The 17225-nt window shown below is 43.8% G+C and overlaps 1 protein-coding gene across 1 annotated transcript; it reads left to right on the forward strand.

Annotated features, from left to right (window-relative positions):
* Nucleotides 1–883: 883 nt before the first annotated feature.
* Nucleotides 884–16724, forward strand: TMC7 (transmembrane channel like 7). The gene is made up of 16 exons (XM_074158497.1): nucleotides 884–935; nucleotides 1168–1417; nucleotides 3943–4091; nucleotides 4444–4611; nucleotides 4795–4880; nucleotides 5430–5575; nucleotides 6202–6349; nucleotides 7805–7975; nucleotides 9408–9565; nucleotides 10472–10589; nucleotides 11047–11144; nucleotides 11455–11638; nucleotides 12471–12601; nucleotides 12866–13021; nucleotides 14364–14442; nucleotides 15568–16724. Exons 1-16 carry the CDS (start codon nucleotides 884–886, stop codon nucleotides 15625–15627), a joined length of 2154 nt encoding a protein of 717 aa, XP_074014598.1. The 3' UTR covers nucleotides 15628–16724.
* Nucleotides 16725–17225: the final 501 nt, after the last annotated feature.

Here is a 17225-nt window from a genome sequence, read left to right on the forward strand (position 1 = left end):
ATTGAAGGATAAAGCTGTGTCATCTCCACTGCAGCCCATGTCACTGGATCCAGTCACTCAGAACAAGCCAGGGAGCTTGGGCCCACAACCTAACGGGAACTGACCAAATACCAGTTTGCAGTGAGTTTTTATAGCACCCAACACCAGAATGGACATTTAATAGTAACAGAAGACATCAAAACAAAGCCCATTTCTAAGCCAAGTGTCTGTGAGAGTCAGAGGGCTGCCAGAACACCCCACCGCCCTGCCCTCGGGGTGCTTGGGCCTTGCCTCATCCTGAGGGAGAGGGTGGTCCACCAGCAGCGCTTACACCCTGCTGCGTTTCTTCACGGAATTTATTAATTTTGCCCAAGGCAAGAGGAGCAAGAAGACTCTAACGTCCCCAAATCCAAACCTCTTATTTTAAACCTACGAGTTTAAGGATGCAAAGGGAAACCCTGGAGGGAGACGGAAACAGGGCTAAAGGCAGGGTGCGTGGTGCAAGAGGGAGCGGGCCCTGCCCGCCCTCAGCCCCTCGCCTCAACCGGGGCCCCTCACCGCGGGGCGCCACACGAGAAGCCCCTCACTCTGCCGGCGCCGAGCCAGGGAAGTGGCCGATTTTCCCCAGCAGCTCCTCCCCTGAGGGGCGATATCGCCGCCGACCCCCCCCGGTGATCGAGAGAGAGAGGGAGGGAGGGAGAGAGGGCGGGAAAAAGGGCGGGCAGCGGCGGGCGCCCTCTACGGGCGAGGCGCCCCGGGAAGGCGGCCCCAGCGGGGAGCCTGGCCCCCGCCCCGCCACAGCAGCCCCAGCTCTCCGGCAGCCGCCGCCCCACCACCCCGCCGGCTCCATAACGCCCGGAAACGGCAGCACCGACGCGGTGCTGGGGCTTCTCCCCGCGCAGACATGAGCGGCTTCGGGGCGGCAGCGGAGCCGGCGGGCTGGCGGCCGGGCAGCGGTAAGGATGGGGGGGCGGGGAGGCAGGGACCGAGCGGGGCGGGAGCGCCCACCGGAGCGCCCGCGGCTCCGGCAGGTGGCGGGGAGGGACGGACGGGAGCGACGCTGCCCCGCGCCTCGCCTCGCCTCCCTCAGCGCTGCGGGGTCCCGGGGGGGGGGGGGGCGTCAGATGCCATGTTGTGCCCCGGGCCGGGTGCCCGCTCCTCAGCCCCTGTGCTTCCTCCCTCTCGCAGAGGGCTTCTTCCCCGAGGAGACGCACGGCGCCGCACCTGTGGATTTCCTGCAGCAGCTGCCCAGCTACCAGTCGGCGCTGAGGCGCCGCGCCACCTCCGGCGGCGGCACCCAGGAGCGGCGGGCGGCCCCCCAAGGCCCCGCGGGGCTCCGCGCTGCCGTGGGCCGCGGGCCGGAGCAGGAGGGAGACCAGGTGGCTGCTCGCCCCGCCAGAGAGTACCCCTTGAGTATCGCGGAGAAGAGGAGATTGAGGTTAATCTTTACACTTCTTTTTTTTTTACTTTTTTTTTTATTATTATTATTTTTATTTAAAAAAAAACCTTTACCTTTTCCTAAACACAGAATTGGGTTCGCAGGTTTCACCCTGTGGCATGTGGTTTTGATAAGAAGTTGCCCGGGTAGTCACGCCAAAACGTGTCAGGCTCCCTGTGGCACCTCCCGGTACAGGAGCACGGCCGGGGGCTGGGGTGGCGTGAGGGAGTAGTTGATGAGGGGGAGGAATAGGTTGAATTGGAAGAAATGAGTCAAAACTGGGCATTACCTGCAGCAGCCAAATGTGTTTCTCACTGGCTTCCTTTCTTTTTTTGCCTCGGGGTTTTGTGATTATAAGGGTCAATGTGGGTTTTCTGCCATCAGAATTCTGCTCTGCTAGTGCTGATGTTCTTGAGGTTTGTCAGCAGTTCTTCCAAAATACATCGCGTTTTCTTTGGTGTGGCTCAATACAGGTGGAAACAAGCTTTCCATGACCATTTTGTCTATTTTTTTTTCCATATCCCTCTTTAAGTTGCTCTTTGCCGCGAGCGATAAGCAGTTCCTGCCCCTCTGGTGGTAACCCCCAGCAGGGAGGGCATTGCAAAGAGCATGCTTTGTCCTGCCTGTATTTCTCTGCTTGTTGTCTCATGTCTTACTGCTAGGCTGAGAGCTCCTTTAAGGAGAGAGGATGCAGGATCTGTTTTTACGTTGTCAGGGAACAGCTGCACCTTTAAATCAGGTACTTTTTAGTTGTGAGTGTGAAACAGGAAAGAGGTGAAAGTACAATTAGTGCCCAGTGCTCCACAGACAACAAGAGTAACTTGCTTGCACGAGCAATGGGAAGTGGGTTACAGGCTGACCCTGGAGTTAAACTGGACCCTACAGCCTGTACGCAAGGAACAGCGGAAGATCTAGGTTGTGGTAAAGGAAAGTGCTCAATACATTGAATTTGTATTTGAAGTTGGGTATCTAAAGCGCAGTTCTTCAAGAAAAGAGAACTGCTGTCCTGTGGCCGCGGTGTGTGTTAGGAAAGGAGCTGGGATGTCCCAAGCTTGTTTACATGTTTTAGCACTGAGAGATTCTGGTGGGGCTTCTTGGCACTTCTGCAGATCAGCATTCTGTGCCTATTGTGCAGCAGCTGCCAACACAAAATGCTTCATATAAATGTCCTGAAAGCTGAACACTCAACTTCTGTAACACAGATGAATATGCAGCCCACGCCTCTATTTAAAATGCAGACCAAACACGGGCCAGATAGTTCTCCAGAGTGTTTGTTTAAAACGCTACATGCTGCAGCCTGTAGTTTCCACAAAATGAAATCTTCGGAGAGTAGCGGTATTTGCACTTAAAGATGACATCATCTGCTGCCTGTTTCATTGTTGCATATAGGGTTTAATTTGGGTTCCTGCCAAAATGCTTATTGTACTTAAGTAGGGTTGTGTACAAAGTCTTTTAAAATAGAAACCATTGTCTTCTACTCCAGCACGGTGTCCTCATGTATACTTAACTGCTGCCCTTCTTCAATGGCATCAGAGGCGGCAACAGCATTTGCAAGGCAACCTTCAAGCTATGTGTCGAGGAAGTTCTGTCTGTTTTTTATGGTTTCTTAAAAGAAAAAACGAAATGCAAACTCTGAGCCACTCAGAACTCTCCTTCATGTTGTTGCTGGCCATGCAGCAATTTCTAAAATGCAAATGTAGGCATATAGTATGAAAATCTGTAAGTGAGAAGTGATTAGAAATTATAGACAGTTTGTGGCACGTTCTCAGGATTTGTTTGCAGCTTATTATTAGTAGAGTACACCCCCACACTCACATTCATTGAATTGGCACTGTCCAGCGAATTTTTTTAAAAAAGCTAGAAAATTTAATTAAAAATGAATAATAACATTTGTTTTCTATTATGTACTGGAATGTGATATAGAAGTTAAAATTATAAAATCCAAATTAAATATTTTAGCATCTTTATAGCTCTTTATTTTTTCCTTTATTTTTTCCCAACATATTTTGACATTTAATTCTGATTTTGAGATCTGTAAATTTTCTAGAAAAATAAAATAATTTTATATCTTGAACAACTGCATCTAGGACATTAAAAGAGCCAAGCTACATATTTCAGAGAAATTTAAGAGCCTCTTGGTGAAGGTGCTCTGGTCAGAAGTTTTGAGGAAAGAACCTTCTCTTCCTTTGCCAGCCATTTGTAAATATGAAACCATTAATGGCAACTTCCCTGAGATCCCATCAGGAAGTTCAGCTACGCATTTTTTCTCTGTTGTGCTGTTATCAGTTGGCGCTTTTTATTTTCCCCCAAGAGAGGCAAGTGTTTTCTGTGAGAGGACTTGCTGTATTTGGATTAACTTGATGTTACAGTTAACACAGATGGGGATGGCCAGTGTGCGTTACTTCAGCTTTTAACACCGTGCTGTCCCTGTGAAGGCTGCAAGCAGTCTCTGTTGTGCTAGGCCCTGTTACCTGTAGTGAAAAATTATTTCTTGTGCTCAGTAACTGTATTTCTTGATTTCTTAGGGACTATCAGCAGGCTGATATAAAACATTTGTCTGGATGGAAACAGTGGAAAAGAACTAGCAGTAAATCATTGAAAAAAGTCCTCAGTGAAGTCAAGGAGTTCTCATCTTACCTGGAGCTTTGGCGACATGATATTCACAGCATAGAAGGTATTTACTGTCTTATGTAAATTTCTGCTCTTTCAAGTTGCTTCTCTTATTGGTAGCTCTACATCTGTGAGCTTAGTTTCAGATGTAACTGTATGTGTGTAAGAAGTTACCTGCTCCCTTTATTATAGCTGATGTAAAATTCCTGATGGGCTACAATGAAATATATTGGAGAAAATTATTAAAAAGTCACATTTCAATTTCAGTTATATTGCTAAAAGCCTGCAATACTTAAAATTAGCTTTAGTAATGTTTATTCAGTTAACTCAATGTAACTGAAATTATAATCTGTTCATTCTATATTTTCAATTATTTTATCATCTTAATTATTGGCATGTGTTTCTTTTATTTCCAGGGAAATTTGGTACAGGCATCCAGTCCTACTTCTCCTTCCTGCGTTTTCTGGTCCTGCTCAATTTTATCATTTTTATCCTGATGTTCAGTTTTGTTACCCTTCCCAGCATCATTTTTGAGTATGGAATGTTCAACAGTAGCTTTGCTAAAATTCCTCCAAAGAACATAGGTAAACATCTTCTCTATGTACTGATGTTGCTTGTAAGATTCTCCCTTCCCATCAGTTTTGCCTCTACCTCCCAAGAAAAAGAAATGCTTTTTTTATAGGAACTTGCCATGCTTGAATTAACTTAATCTTGTAGTCTAATGGGCATTACCATTTGAGTGACTTTTCCTGCCTTTTTTTTGACAGAGCCGCACTGCACAGTTTATGAACCTAGTGGTACTAAGGGACTGACTTACTTCTATACTTACCTTAAAGATTTGCTCAGTGGCACTGTAAGTAATTAGGTGTTGATTTTTTTTTTTTTTAAAATTAAGTTTCTGTGTCTTGCATGTAGAATGTGAAAACATTGGGGAATGAGGCTTTGATAATTTTGAAAAGCGATAAGGCATATGCATCACTGGAGTAAAATTAGTGTTTATTCTTTAGCTGTGAGAAGGGGAGTTTTCAAGCTGACTTTTACTGAGCATCCACAAGGCCTGGTTGGCCACGTGCTGCAGTCTGTGCCTCTCCTCCTCCCCAGCTGATAAACATTACATATTCTGGAGCACACTGCCTATTGTGCTCTCTCTGTAGGGTCTCAGTGTCCTTGTCATAGACTCACTGCTTGGAGAGGGGAGGGATTTTAAGCATGTAGCGTCTGCATAACAGTTTGGTAGAGGCAGTGGCAGTGGCAGTATTTAGAAGCTCTACACTGTTGTAGCTTGCTGGGGCCCCAAGTAGTAATTTTAAATTTACAAAATGATTGCTTAATGCTGGGTTGGATTTAACTTGGCAGTTGCTTCTACTGTTACAAATTCTATTTAAACTTAATGTTTTCACAGGGGTTCCTTGAAGTGACAAGTTTGTTTTATGGCTACTATACAATAGATGCCGCATGGATCAGTACCCTGAGGTACAACTTGCCACTAGCATATCTGCTGGCTACGTTTGCCTACCTTGCATTAAGTCTCATCTGGATAATAATAAGGTAAAGATGGTGTTATAGTCTATTTACTGCTACCTATTGCACAGTTTACATTGCATTCTTGCTTGTAGGAAACATGCTGTATACTATGACTGGTTTATGTGGAAATGGAGAATCTTCTGCTTGAGGATGCAGTGCTACAGTAGCCTTTGTCTGTGTTTGGGAAACTGGGCCAGCAAAATAAATAAAAATAAATAAATTCAAAGTACTAGTTTTTCATATGTATGCATACATGTAAATAAAAGACCCTCAACTCTACAGTAGTTGTTGCTGGAAAATTTTATTTTGGGGGTTGTTTTTTTTTGGGGGTGTAGTGTCTGTGTTGCCCTCTCAGTCTCCTGAGACAGCTCTTTGAAGTGTCAGAGAAGCAGCAGGTGAGGTGAGGAGGTTGTGGCTATGGCTAAGGGCAGAGGGAAGTAACCTGTGTGGGTCATGGCTTCAGCTGACTCTGCTGTAGAGCCTCATGCTGAAAGCTTTCTGAGGACTTGCTAGTATATGTAGCTGTTTGCTCATAGGGGTGGGCATCATTTAGTCTTTGAGTCAGGTTGCTGACGTGTGTTTGTTTGTTTTGTTTTCTGTGGATAAAACGTGTCTTTTCATGAGTGAAGTCTAGTTGCCTTTTTCTCTAGGTCTGTGGAAGGATTTAAGCAGAACTTGGTGCATGCTGAAGATCAATTTCAGAGTTACTGTAACAAAGTCTTTGCAGGCTGGGACTTTTGCATTACAGATCCAAATGCAGCTTGGCTAAAACATCGCAGCTTGCAATATGAGCTCCAAGTGAGTAACTTTCATTTTTCTATGATTACAGTTTCATATAGCTCAGGTGGCTAAAAAAGAGAAGTGTATAGTTCTGCAGCCAAGGGAATACAGATAAGAAGGATTGAAATAGTTTATATTGGGGGCAGGGCAACCCACATCCTCTTGCACGCTTTCTAGGTAGCTAGAATTGTGGTGCAACATGAGAAGGATCACCGCTGAGGCTGATGGCCCTCCCCCCGACCCCTGGGGACTGAAGCCAGCCTCTTAGCCGCTTGTCTTATCTGCTTCTTCCTCACACTCCAGTCCTGCTTCCTGTGTTGGTTTCTCCATAATCCAACAGGAAAAGCTATCCCAGCTGTGCGCAAAACCTTTGTACTGTTGGGAGTCAGTTTGAGTATGCTGTGTTTTAAGTCTGTGGTGTGGTAGGCAGTAGTTTGGGGAGAAATAAAATTCAGATGGTACTCTTCATACAAGTTGAGAGCATTGTTGCAGTAAGAAGATACTGGAAGTTATCACTAGGTGTCTTTGATGCACATGCACATTAGCTATTGCAGCTAGTAGATTTCCCAAATCATAAAACTCTCTGAAAAGAGAGTCTGAAAGGCTTTTCTGGTGAAATCGGTACCTTCTTTTTGCTCTCTGTATACTGGAAGCAGAGATTTGTGTAGTGGAACAATTACCTTTGAAAAGATACTTCCACTTCAAACCACAAAGCAGTAATTACAGATTCTGTAAATTACAGTGAGTTGCTTTCTGCTCTAGTAAAGTTCACGGTCATCTTTTTTCATCACATAACCAGAGCCTCCTTCACTTACCACACTTCTGTCTCTAGAGCTCACAACTTAGAATAACCTGCCCCTTAATATTACTGTTTCATGGAAATATGTCCTTGAAAAATACCTGAGTAATCTGTGGGTTTGTCCAGGTTAAATTGCCTTCACAAGCGATACTGTATTTTCACATCAGCTAAGGTGAAACATAAAGTTTATGTGACAAGCTGCTCAAGATTGCACTTCTTTCTGTGCCATCCCCCAATTTTCCTTTGTAAAGAGTGGGAGAAGGAAGTATGGGATGTAATGGTGGGCTGGTTACTTACCTGCAGAAGTAACGAGATACGCGGGCTGATTTGTCCACTTCAGAGTTTAGTACCAAGCTATCTGAGATCAGTCTCTCACGACAAACAGACAAGTTGTCTTTCTGTCCTCGAAGAGATTTGTTACTGATATATTAGAGATAAGAGGATTATGAGACACTTGTCTTTGGCTACAGGGCCCTCAACCTGAAGAGACTGAGCACACGGGCATCCACTCTTGCATGGGCCTGTTTGGGTCAATGAAAAGGTACTCTCAGTCCAGTGTGCTCGTCACCCTCCTAGAACAGGCTATAGATTTACATATCCCAAAGGTATAAGACATGGTATAAAATGTCATGTGCTGCACCAGAAAACTACATCTTTTTTGTTGTTGTTTGTAGACAGACTTGGAGGAAGAAAGACTGAGGCGAAAAATAGCTGACAGGACAACGACAGAAAAGCTAAGGATCTACTTTCTGAGAATATTTATAAATATAATTGTCCTTGCAGTTTTATTAGGATGTTTTTACTCTATTTATAGAGCAACTGTCTTCTCTCAAGAAAACTCCAATGTAAGTATCAGACGTGACATTAGGAGAGATTCAGTCGGGGCTGGTGATTACAGCAAGCGGAACTATTGTGAAAGAGTCAAGTATCTTATTATAGCACCTTTCATGCAAGGGATCTGAAAATGCTTTGTACAAACCTAGGGTTTTTTTAGTTGGAGAGAGAGAAAGATCGAGAACCATGTGCAAAATACCTCCCAGTAATGTCTCCCTGTGATACAGAGGCTCCAGTGTCATCTGCCTTGGAGCTAATACAGCTGACAAGAAAAGCAGCCCTCACTTGCCTTCCCAAGTAACTGTTCTCACCTCGCTGGCATCTGCTAGTGCAAGCACTGGTGTGTCTGGGCAGTGAACTGGCTCAGGGAACTGATCTGGTTAAAACAAACTTCATCGTGATCAGTTTCTTCGTCTGGTCTGCTGCCCAGCAGCAAAAATGAGCAGAAAGGGAAGGGGAGAGTAAAGATTATGATCTGTATTGTGAGTTACAGCGGTGTGGGGAAACAGGAAGGCTTTGAACACAGAGCGCTTTGCAGAAAAAAAGGTTCTTACATCAGCAGTGCAAAGAATCAGGTTGGGTGGGGTTGTTCACCCCTGGCAGGACAAGCATATGGGAAGAGCAGTTCAGAAGCAGAACAACCAGAGCAGAGGACAGTTTTAGCAGTTTCACAACTATAATTGACTTCTCTGTAGGACCCCAGGGTTGAGTTGGCCTGATAAGAATGGGGACCCCACTTTTTCTCTCCCCTCAGTTCACTGGGGATGTGATGAGCTCTGGCTGTGTAGGGGGAAAGTTGTGCTTGTGGTAGACCTAACTCTTAACTTCCTGTAAACTGCCAGGATTGCAGAGAGAGAAGCAGGGAACGGGCTAAAGAAGTGTTTGTGTCAGAGGTATTGAGAGCAGAGAAAGAGGATAGCACAACACCGAACAACTTGAAAAACAGCTTCACTTGCTATTGGCTTTATGTATAAGGGTTGATATCTTGACCTTGCCTAAACAAGTAGTTAGAGGAGCTTGTTAAGATGGTAGGAAAGTCAGCGGAGCTGCTTGGCACCAGTGAAAATAACTTGAAAAATGTCTATGCTTCAGCGTAGGCGTGAAGCTGGTTGCCTTAGTGCTGGGTTAGACAACATAGTCACAAACCTTGGTAAGATGAGTCTCTTCAAACAGAAGCTTTTGGGAAGCACTAAAATACTAACACCTGAAGATGAGGGGAATTGCTGGTGAAGGGAGCAGGAGAAGGCAAGAATGTGTAATAGCAAACTGCAGAGATAAATAGCAGTGGTCAGGCTTGTAGTTCCAAATGTAGGTGGAGGATGAAGACAGAGTAAAAGGTGGTACCCAGATCCTGGACAAGAGCGGCTGGTGGATAGCTGGAGAAACCACAAAGGAAGCTGTGTTTCTCTGACTACTATCTTTCTCTAATTTCTTCTTGTACAGGTTGTCAACAATATGAACTTCCAGGCTAATCTCTTAGTGCAGTATTTGCCTTCCGTGGTGATCACAATGTCCAACTTCCTTGCTCCTCTGATCTTCTCATTTCTGATCAGATTTGAAGATTATTCACCAGCCTTTGAAATCAGGATGACATTGCTGAGGTAAAGACATCTTTATTGTGGCTTTGGATGTTTCAACATCTTGTTCTTGGTAGGCTAGAAGTATTGTAAGCATACAAATATGAAGAAGCAGAGAGGTTGGACTCTACACTGGAGGGCCTGGGCGCTGGAAGCCAAGCAGGCATTGTTTGACTTATGTTTAGTTGGAAGCTAATTTTAAATCTGGAAACAGTCTCCTGTTTTGATGACAGTACAGTGCCATCATTTCAGTGTCCAAGTTTCTCTCTCAGTCCCGTTCAGCTGTGTGATCTGGACATCTTCAACAACCTGAATAAATAGTCAGAGAAGTTGTGGCTGCAGAACTGTGTATTCACACCGCTTTGCATGCAGCAGTTCCTTGAATGAGCAAATGTGTGTGCACAGCAGTGACTGAAGCAAGGCTTTGATCAAGGCAGCAATTAAAAGTTTTAGGATACAAGATACGTCAGTGTGAGAGCATGAAGAACTAGCAGTTGGCAGCTTAAGGCAGTAAGATCTGGGTTGAAGCATCTGAACTCTGTCAAGCCCTGTGCTTTGTATTTCCAATTTGGCTAAATGCCTCTGAAGGCCGGAAGCCACCTGGGAGGGAAATGCTGCACACAGAGTTGTCACCTGAGCTCTCAAAATGTACTTGAGAGAATTGCAGCGTGTTGCGGGGTCAAGATCCAAAACTGAAGTGACTGCAAAAAGAAGCAGGGCACTGTAGCCAAAAGCAGGGAAGGTGAAAAGCAATTCAACTTACTACTAGAGAAAATAAATATGTTCATTATCTAGCTGGTCATTCCATTAAGCCTCTGTACAACCCTTTTGTGTTTCGAGCCTTCCTTGGACTCCTGTGCAAGTTGAGCCAGGTGTTAGAGTGGCACTTTTTTTGGCAGGTTTGAAATTAGATTTTTGTCTTTCTTCCAGGTGTGTCTTTGTGCGGTTGGCCAATATTGGTGTTCTCTTGTTCTCGCTGTGGAGTCAGATCTCCAACTGTGACACTGACAAGTGTAAGGCCTGTGGATACAATTACGAACTCTATCCTGTAAGCAGATTTATCTTGGTCTTTCATCATCTGAATTTAGGAATAGAGATTCATTTTGCATGAGACTTGATTGTCTAGAGGTATTCAGAATCAGACCTGGGGTTGCCGTTCATGTTATACCTGGTGCTGATTCTTACTTCTCAGTGCAAACCAGTACAGTTCTTACAAAGATCTTTTATCTAAACTAGCATAGACTTTCTGACTATCATGGGGATTGTTTGAGGTACCTCTGTTTTGGAGACAGTTGTGTTACTGCCTGTTGCTCCAAAAAGACAAATGGTCTTTCCTTAAAAAAACAAAAACAAAAACCCCAACAAACAAAACCCAACAAAACCAACAGCTTGGCATGGAAGCTCTAAAACAAATATTTTAGAAATGAGAGTTAATAAAATTTGAACTTTATTTTTCGCTTGTTATTTAGACTCCTAATTTTGGTTTTCCTGACTTGTTTTTATAGTGCTGGGAATCTGAAGTTGGGCAAGAAATGTATAAGCTGATGATATTTGATTTTATTATAATTCTTGCTGTGATCCTGTTTATGGACTTTCCTAGAAAGTAAGTGTCTCTGCCTTTTGAGCATACTTTTGCAAATGACATGTGAAACACACTTTCTTTTTTCTGTTATTAATTCCCCAACTTTTAACCAGATTACCAGTTTAAAAATAAAACACAAACGTATTTCTGGTGTCTTGAGCACCTGTTTGCTATTCAGATGGCTGCATAGTTTTTGATATTTGAGTCTTTTTCTTCAGACATTTTTCTGTTACATTGTCTAATACTTAAATGCTAAATGTTTGTATGTTCCAAATGATTCAGCTAAGCTCTATAGCTTCAGTTTAGAACTAATGATGTTCTTTGGTTTTAGGTTATTAGTTACTCATTGTTCTTGCAAGCCAGTTCAGTGGTATGGATTGCGGGAATTTGAAATTTCTGACAATGTCCTGGAAATCATTTATGGGCAGACTATCTGCTGGATTGGAACCTTCTTTTCACCACTCCTCCCTGCAATAGCTACTGTAAAATACTTCATCATCTTTTACATTAAAAAGGTAATGAAGGTGTGTGGTAAACAAACAAAATTGAGCAAATCTCTGGTTTTTGTAATATAGGTATGCAGTTGATTTAAAACAAACAAAAAACCCTAAAAACACCCAAGGATGCAGTGTACTGGAAATGAGGTAATGGTGTTTTGTGTTTGTGTTGGTTTTTTTTCCTGTAGGTTTTTTTGCTTTTAAAAGAAGGCAGAATTTTGCTTTGAAATCAAGCAAACCAACATTTTAATAACTACCTCTTCAATTGCTTGTCTGGGTTTTTTTTTTAATATTTTTTTTTCTGTAATAAAGCTATTTTATAACACTTTTCCACAATAATCTCTTTACTAGCAACACAGCTTAGAACTTGGACAAAATTTTGCCAAGCTGCTAAAAATCTGGAAGCAAAATGGAAAATCCAAGCTGTACTGGATTTTCAAGATGTGATTTCTGCATATCAGAAGCTTTGCTCTGAGACCAGACAGCTCCTTCTCTGCATCAAATTCTTACTGATACTTTAGCTCTTGGAAGAGGGGATGTACCCAGTGAAGATGCAGCAGAACAAAGCTAAAGGCTGTACCGTGGATCATGCAACAAATGACTGCACCAGTTGAGTCTGTGCAAGTGTGTGAGGCCCTCTGGATTGAATTCTTACTTAGAACAGGAGATGTTAACTTACACCTGAATGCAAAGTGTTCCTGTCTTAGCCCTTTTCAGTCCATGTACCGCAAAGGAAGGATGGTTATGTGGTAGCATATTTGAGGATAGAAAATTCAGTTGGTGGGGAATGTATACTTGGATGTATGTGTATAGATGTGCTGCTTACAGTCTTGCTCACTTCCGTCTTCAGATGAGTTTGATCCACACACAAAAACCTGCAGCTCGGCCTTTCAGAGCATCAAGTTCCAATTTTTTCTTCTTGGTGGTGCTGTTGATTGGGCTCGTCTTGGCTTTTATTCCTTTGGGAGTCAGCATAGCATAGTAAGTGACAATTTAACTGCTATGAAGTTGACGTGTTCTAAGGTTGTCCGTCCCCTGAAAACAGACACACAACTTTGGAATGTTATATTGGAATAAAATATATAGTATCTAATAAATTACAATTTAGTTCATATAAACAAAAATTACAGTTTTAAAGACAAAGGACACTTTTACCCTGTCGGCAAAATGTGCTGGGCTTGTGTTGGATTGTTTTATCTGTACATTTTGGTGTGGCATCTCCTTTATGTTCTGCTTCTTTGACAGTATCCCCTCCTCCAAGGCATGCGGGCCATTCCGGAGTTTTAACACTTCATGGGCAGTTGTTCCAGATACCATACTGGAGTTTCCAAAAGTTGTCCAGCAGGTGCTTTACGGCATAGCATCAGAAGCCTTTGCAGTGCCTTTTTTTATGGTCATTTGGTGAGTACTGTGGAGGGAGACCTGAGTCAGTCATGCAGCTGCATGGTTCATTTCCTTCCTTACTGAACTGATACCAAACAGCTATTAGACCAGATTTTCCATCTGCAGTCAAAGGCATAAAAGCCCACGAGAGCTGAATCCTCAGCTCTCATGTCTTGGCCCATGTGTTGACGCTCATTAGCTTTATTCCGTTTCCTCTTGCACGTCCCGTGTCCCACACTTGTCTTTCGCAAGTGTTAACTGCCAGTCTTTCTGCAAATTAGTATTGCAAGTTCTGTGATCACAAATCATATGCACAAACCTTGGTTTAAAAAAAACCCAAACAACCCAACAACAAACCAACCCCCCAAAACAGTCATTCTGTAAGATAAAATTCAATATAGAATTATAGAATTCTTAAGGTTGGAGGTCACATGTGGAGATCATGTAACCCAACCCTCTTACTCAAAATAGAGTCAAGTAGAGCAGATGCTCAGGAACCATGTCCAGTCAGATTTTTAATATCTCCAAAGATGGAGACTCTACAACTTCTCTGGGCAACTTTCTACAACTTCTACGCTTCAGAAACCATGCAGTGTATTTCAGACTCTACCCAGCCCTTTCTTCCATAACACACGTTTATGATTTCTCCTGAACTGAACCCGATATCGTGTACACAGGAAATACCAAGTCCTCTTTTTTTGGTTTGGGTTTGGTGTTTTGGTTTTTTGTTGTTGTTTTTTTTTTTTTACTTTATTATAAAGCCTGTGTAAGAGGTGGAGGATGACTTGCACTGCTGCCATACTGCTTATTATTTAGAAAAGAAAATACGTTATTTATATAGGCATTTGTGCCATTCTAGTTCTTGCTACTGCTCTTCATCATTTAATGCACTGTGGATAATGTGGGTCACAGGAAAGGCTGCAATACCGATCTGTGGCTGCTTATCATAGTTACAAACCCCAATGGGAGGAAAGAGTTAGTCCAGTGAAACCTCATGAAACTCAATTTCTGAGAAGCAAAGCCCCCATACATACACTTCGAGCAGGGCAGGAACTGACAGTCTAGAGAGAGCTGCCGGAGCACAACCTGTAACGCCTGGAAGCGGCCGTACCTCTACGTCCCCTAGCACTCTGGCCCTGCCTGCTGGCAGCATAAATACATGGGCAGATGCTTTTGAGCAGACCTATGCCCAACTTACCCCAGCTGTATAATGATTTTTTTTATTATTAAGTTTTTTCTTCTCCAGCAGCTTCCCATCTGAAGCAAATGCACAAACTGACAATTTCTCTAGCCCATAACAGCCTTTTTCTAATTCTGTTTTGCATGATGCTAACGCATGATGTTGGTTTGTTGTTTGCAGCCTCGTTATGTTCTATTTCATTGCCTTGGCCAGAGCACACAAACGAGTGGCCGAGCAGCTGAAGGAACAACTAGCTATGGTAAGATTTGACCCACTTTTCTGTACCCCTAAAGATTTCTTTGTGTCAGTAATCAGGCATGCAGGGAAACAACAGTTTTCATAGTCTTCTGGACACTTGGTGTTTGTACAGGCAGTGAAGAATGTTTTACAAATTACACAGGAAAAATAACCAAAGTGCTGTAGCGTTTCTCAGTGTAGTTGGTTTTCTTGGGCATCAGCTGCAACTGCAGGAAGGTCTGGTTATATCAGAGAAGCGGTGTCCCTGTTCTTCATCTCTTGTCTTGCTTAAATCCACCCATCTGCAGGTGTTTTTTCTACCAAACAGGAACCTGAACCTCGTGCTTCCTGTCCCCTCCACCATCTTACACAACCCCCGCCTCTGTTTTCTTCTCTGCTCTTGCAAACAGGCACCCAATGCCCTGCCCTTCTCTCCGGGCCTGTGTTTCGACTGCGTTGTGTCTGGGCCTATTCCTGAGCACGAGTGCCAGCACCGCGCAAGGTGGAGCAAGTCACTAGTCCTCTGGAGAGCGGTGCCAGCGCAGACAGGCTTCTTTGTGTCCATCAAAAGCTGCTGCCGTATATTGACCGCAACGTTCATATACTGTGGTCTGACAAACTCTGCCCTAGTCAGAACCTGGCCTCACTAATAGGGCTTCTCACTTACTTAGGAAATAGCCCATTTCTGGGTATGTGCTGCTTTTAGATATGGCAATAACAGCCTGTCCATGGAAAAACACTGTGCTGGGGAGGGATTTTTGAAGAGTAAGAAATTCAGAAGCAAAAGCCTTTCTGCTTTCTCGGGTTCCCAAGTCAGTTAGGAATTCTGAAAATCCTCGCCTGCTTTTTATTTTTGTTCACTCTTGTCAGGCTTCTCAGAAGTGTGGTTTTAAGTTTTTAGGTGTGTGAGATATTTTCACTAGGCTCAACACAGAACTGGTAATATGTGACCTAATAGAAAATAAATGAAGTCAAGGCTCTTGTAAACTTAAAATTGTTCAGGCAGTTGAAAGTGTGCTGGGAGCCACTAATTAGAGTACAATGCGGTGAGTGCACCTATTGATTCCTAATAAATAAATGAGCTCTTCGTAGGTAACTTTTACTACTTCTGTTCACCAAGAGTGTACTTTTTATTCTGTCTTTCCAGGAGGGTCGTGACAAGCAGTTCCTAATCAGAAAGATAACAGAAGCTCAGAGGCACCCTTGAAAGCCACAAAAAGCCAGAAGAACTTGACTTGCTGAAAATCTTAAAACCACTAGATAAGAGTAGAAGCATCTGCAGCACCTAAAACCTGGGCAGCTGACTGGCACCCTGGCACTGCCGTCTCTGTAATGGACACTTCTGGTATTACTTTTGATTATGCTGGTGAGCCTTACAGTTTCCAAGACTGGAAATGTAGTCATTTATAGTGTTAAACCTGCCCAAAAAATGATGTGGGTAGGACACTTTATTGCTGCTACAATTTCAGGGTTGTTGGGGTTTAAGTCTTTTTTTTTCAGGGGCTTTGGGTAAAATGTGATCAGAACTGAAACTCTGTTTAGGAATTTTGTACTGTTTTTACAAATTACACTTTAAGAATCAGGAGGGAGGGGAAAGTTGTGGTTTCACAGGTTTCCGACTCATTTCTCTCTTAAAACCAAAGCAAGAGGGAGACGCGCATCAGTATTGTGAGGTAGCGCATAGGAGAAGAAAACGTAGCATGGGTTTGAAATCGGTTTGCTAAATATTGTTGGAGAAGGGACTTTGGTATTTATTTTGCCCTGGAATAGCAAGTACAGTGGGTGTCTCCACAGAGAGGTCCAGAGGGAGCGAGGCGACAAAGGAGCGCTGGGAGGAGGAGCGCAGCCCCAGGCACAGCTTCGCTGTTCCAGAGGGGCAGCAGTTCCATTTTAAATCTGTTAAGGCATTATTACTTGTATTTTATTCTTGTACGAACGACTTTGTTCGTACTACTGTTCTCTTTGTTCTAAAATGTGAATATTTGAGAGTTAAGTTATAGTTTGGAAATTGGGCATTCACAAACGTATGTGTCCGTACTCTTTAAATTAATGTTTCTTCTCGCTGAACTGAAGTGCTGGAGCTGCGGGAGCGGGAGGGAGCGGTGTTTCTGCAGAGCGCGGGCTGTGCCCTTCGTTTAAAGATTGCGCTTCGGGGTTTTCTGTACGGAACGGTGGTTATGACTTGAAACGTGCCAGTGGCGCACTGTTAGTTCCTATGGGAGGGGCTGTCCTTGGTGTATAATGTTTTAGACGTTTCCCGTCTTCATTTTAAATAAATCAATATTCAATAAATGATTATTTTTTAAATATAAAGTCAGATGTTTGTTTTCACAGAATCGTAGAACGGTTAGAGTTGGAAGGGACCTTAAAGATCATCGAGTTCCAACCCCCCTGCCTTGGGCAGGGAGACCTCCACTAGAGCAGGTTGCTCAAGGCCCCGTCCAGCCTGGCCTTAAACACTTCAGGGATGGGGCATCCACAACTTCCCTGGGCAACCTGTTCCAGTGCTTCACCACCCTCATAGTAAAGAATTTCCTCCTAATATCTAATCTAAATCTCCCCTCTTCCAATTTAAAACCATTACCCCTTGTCCTGTCACTGCACTTCGTGACAAAGAGTCCCTCTCCGGCTCTCCTCAGATACTGGAAGGCTGCTGTGAGGTCTCCCCGGAGCCTTCTCTTCTCCAGGCTCTTTTAGCGTTCGTTTGCATTGACTCGGAGCCGGCCGGGTCTCGGCTCCCCTGGGCTCGCCACGCCCTCGTTCCCATGGCAACCAGAGGACGCCGGCCCTGACTGACAGGTCCGC

Source organism: Numenius arquata, chromosome 14 (assembly GCF_964106895.1).
Source record: "Numenius arquata chromosome 14, bNumArq3.hap1.1, whole genome shotgun sequence".
Classification (NCBI taxonomy): Eukaryota; Metazoa; Chordata; class Aves; order Charadriiformes; family Scolopacidae; genus Numenius; species Numenius arquata.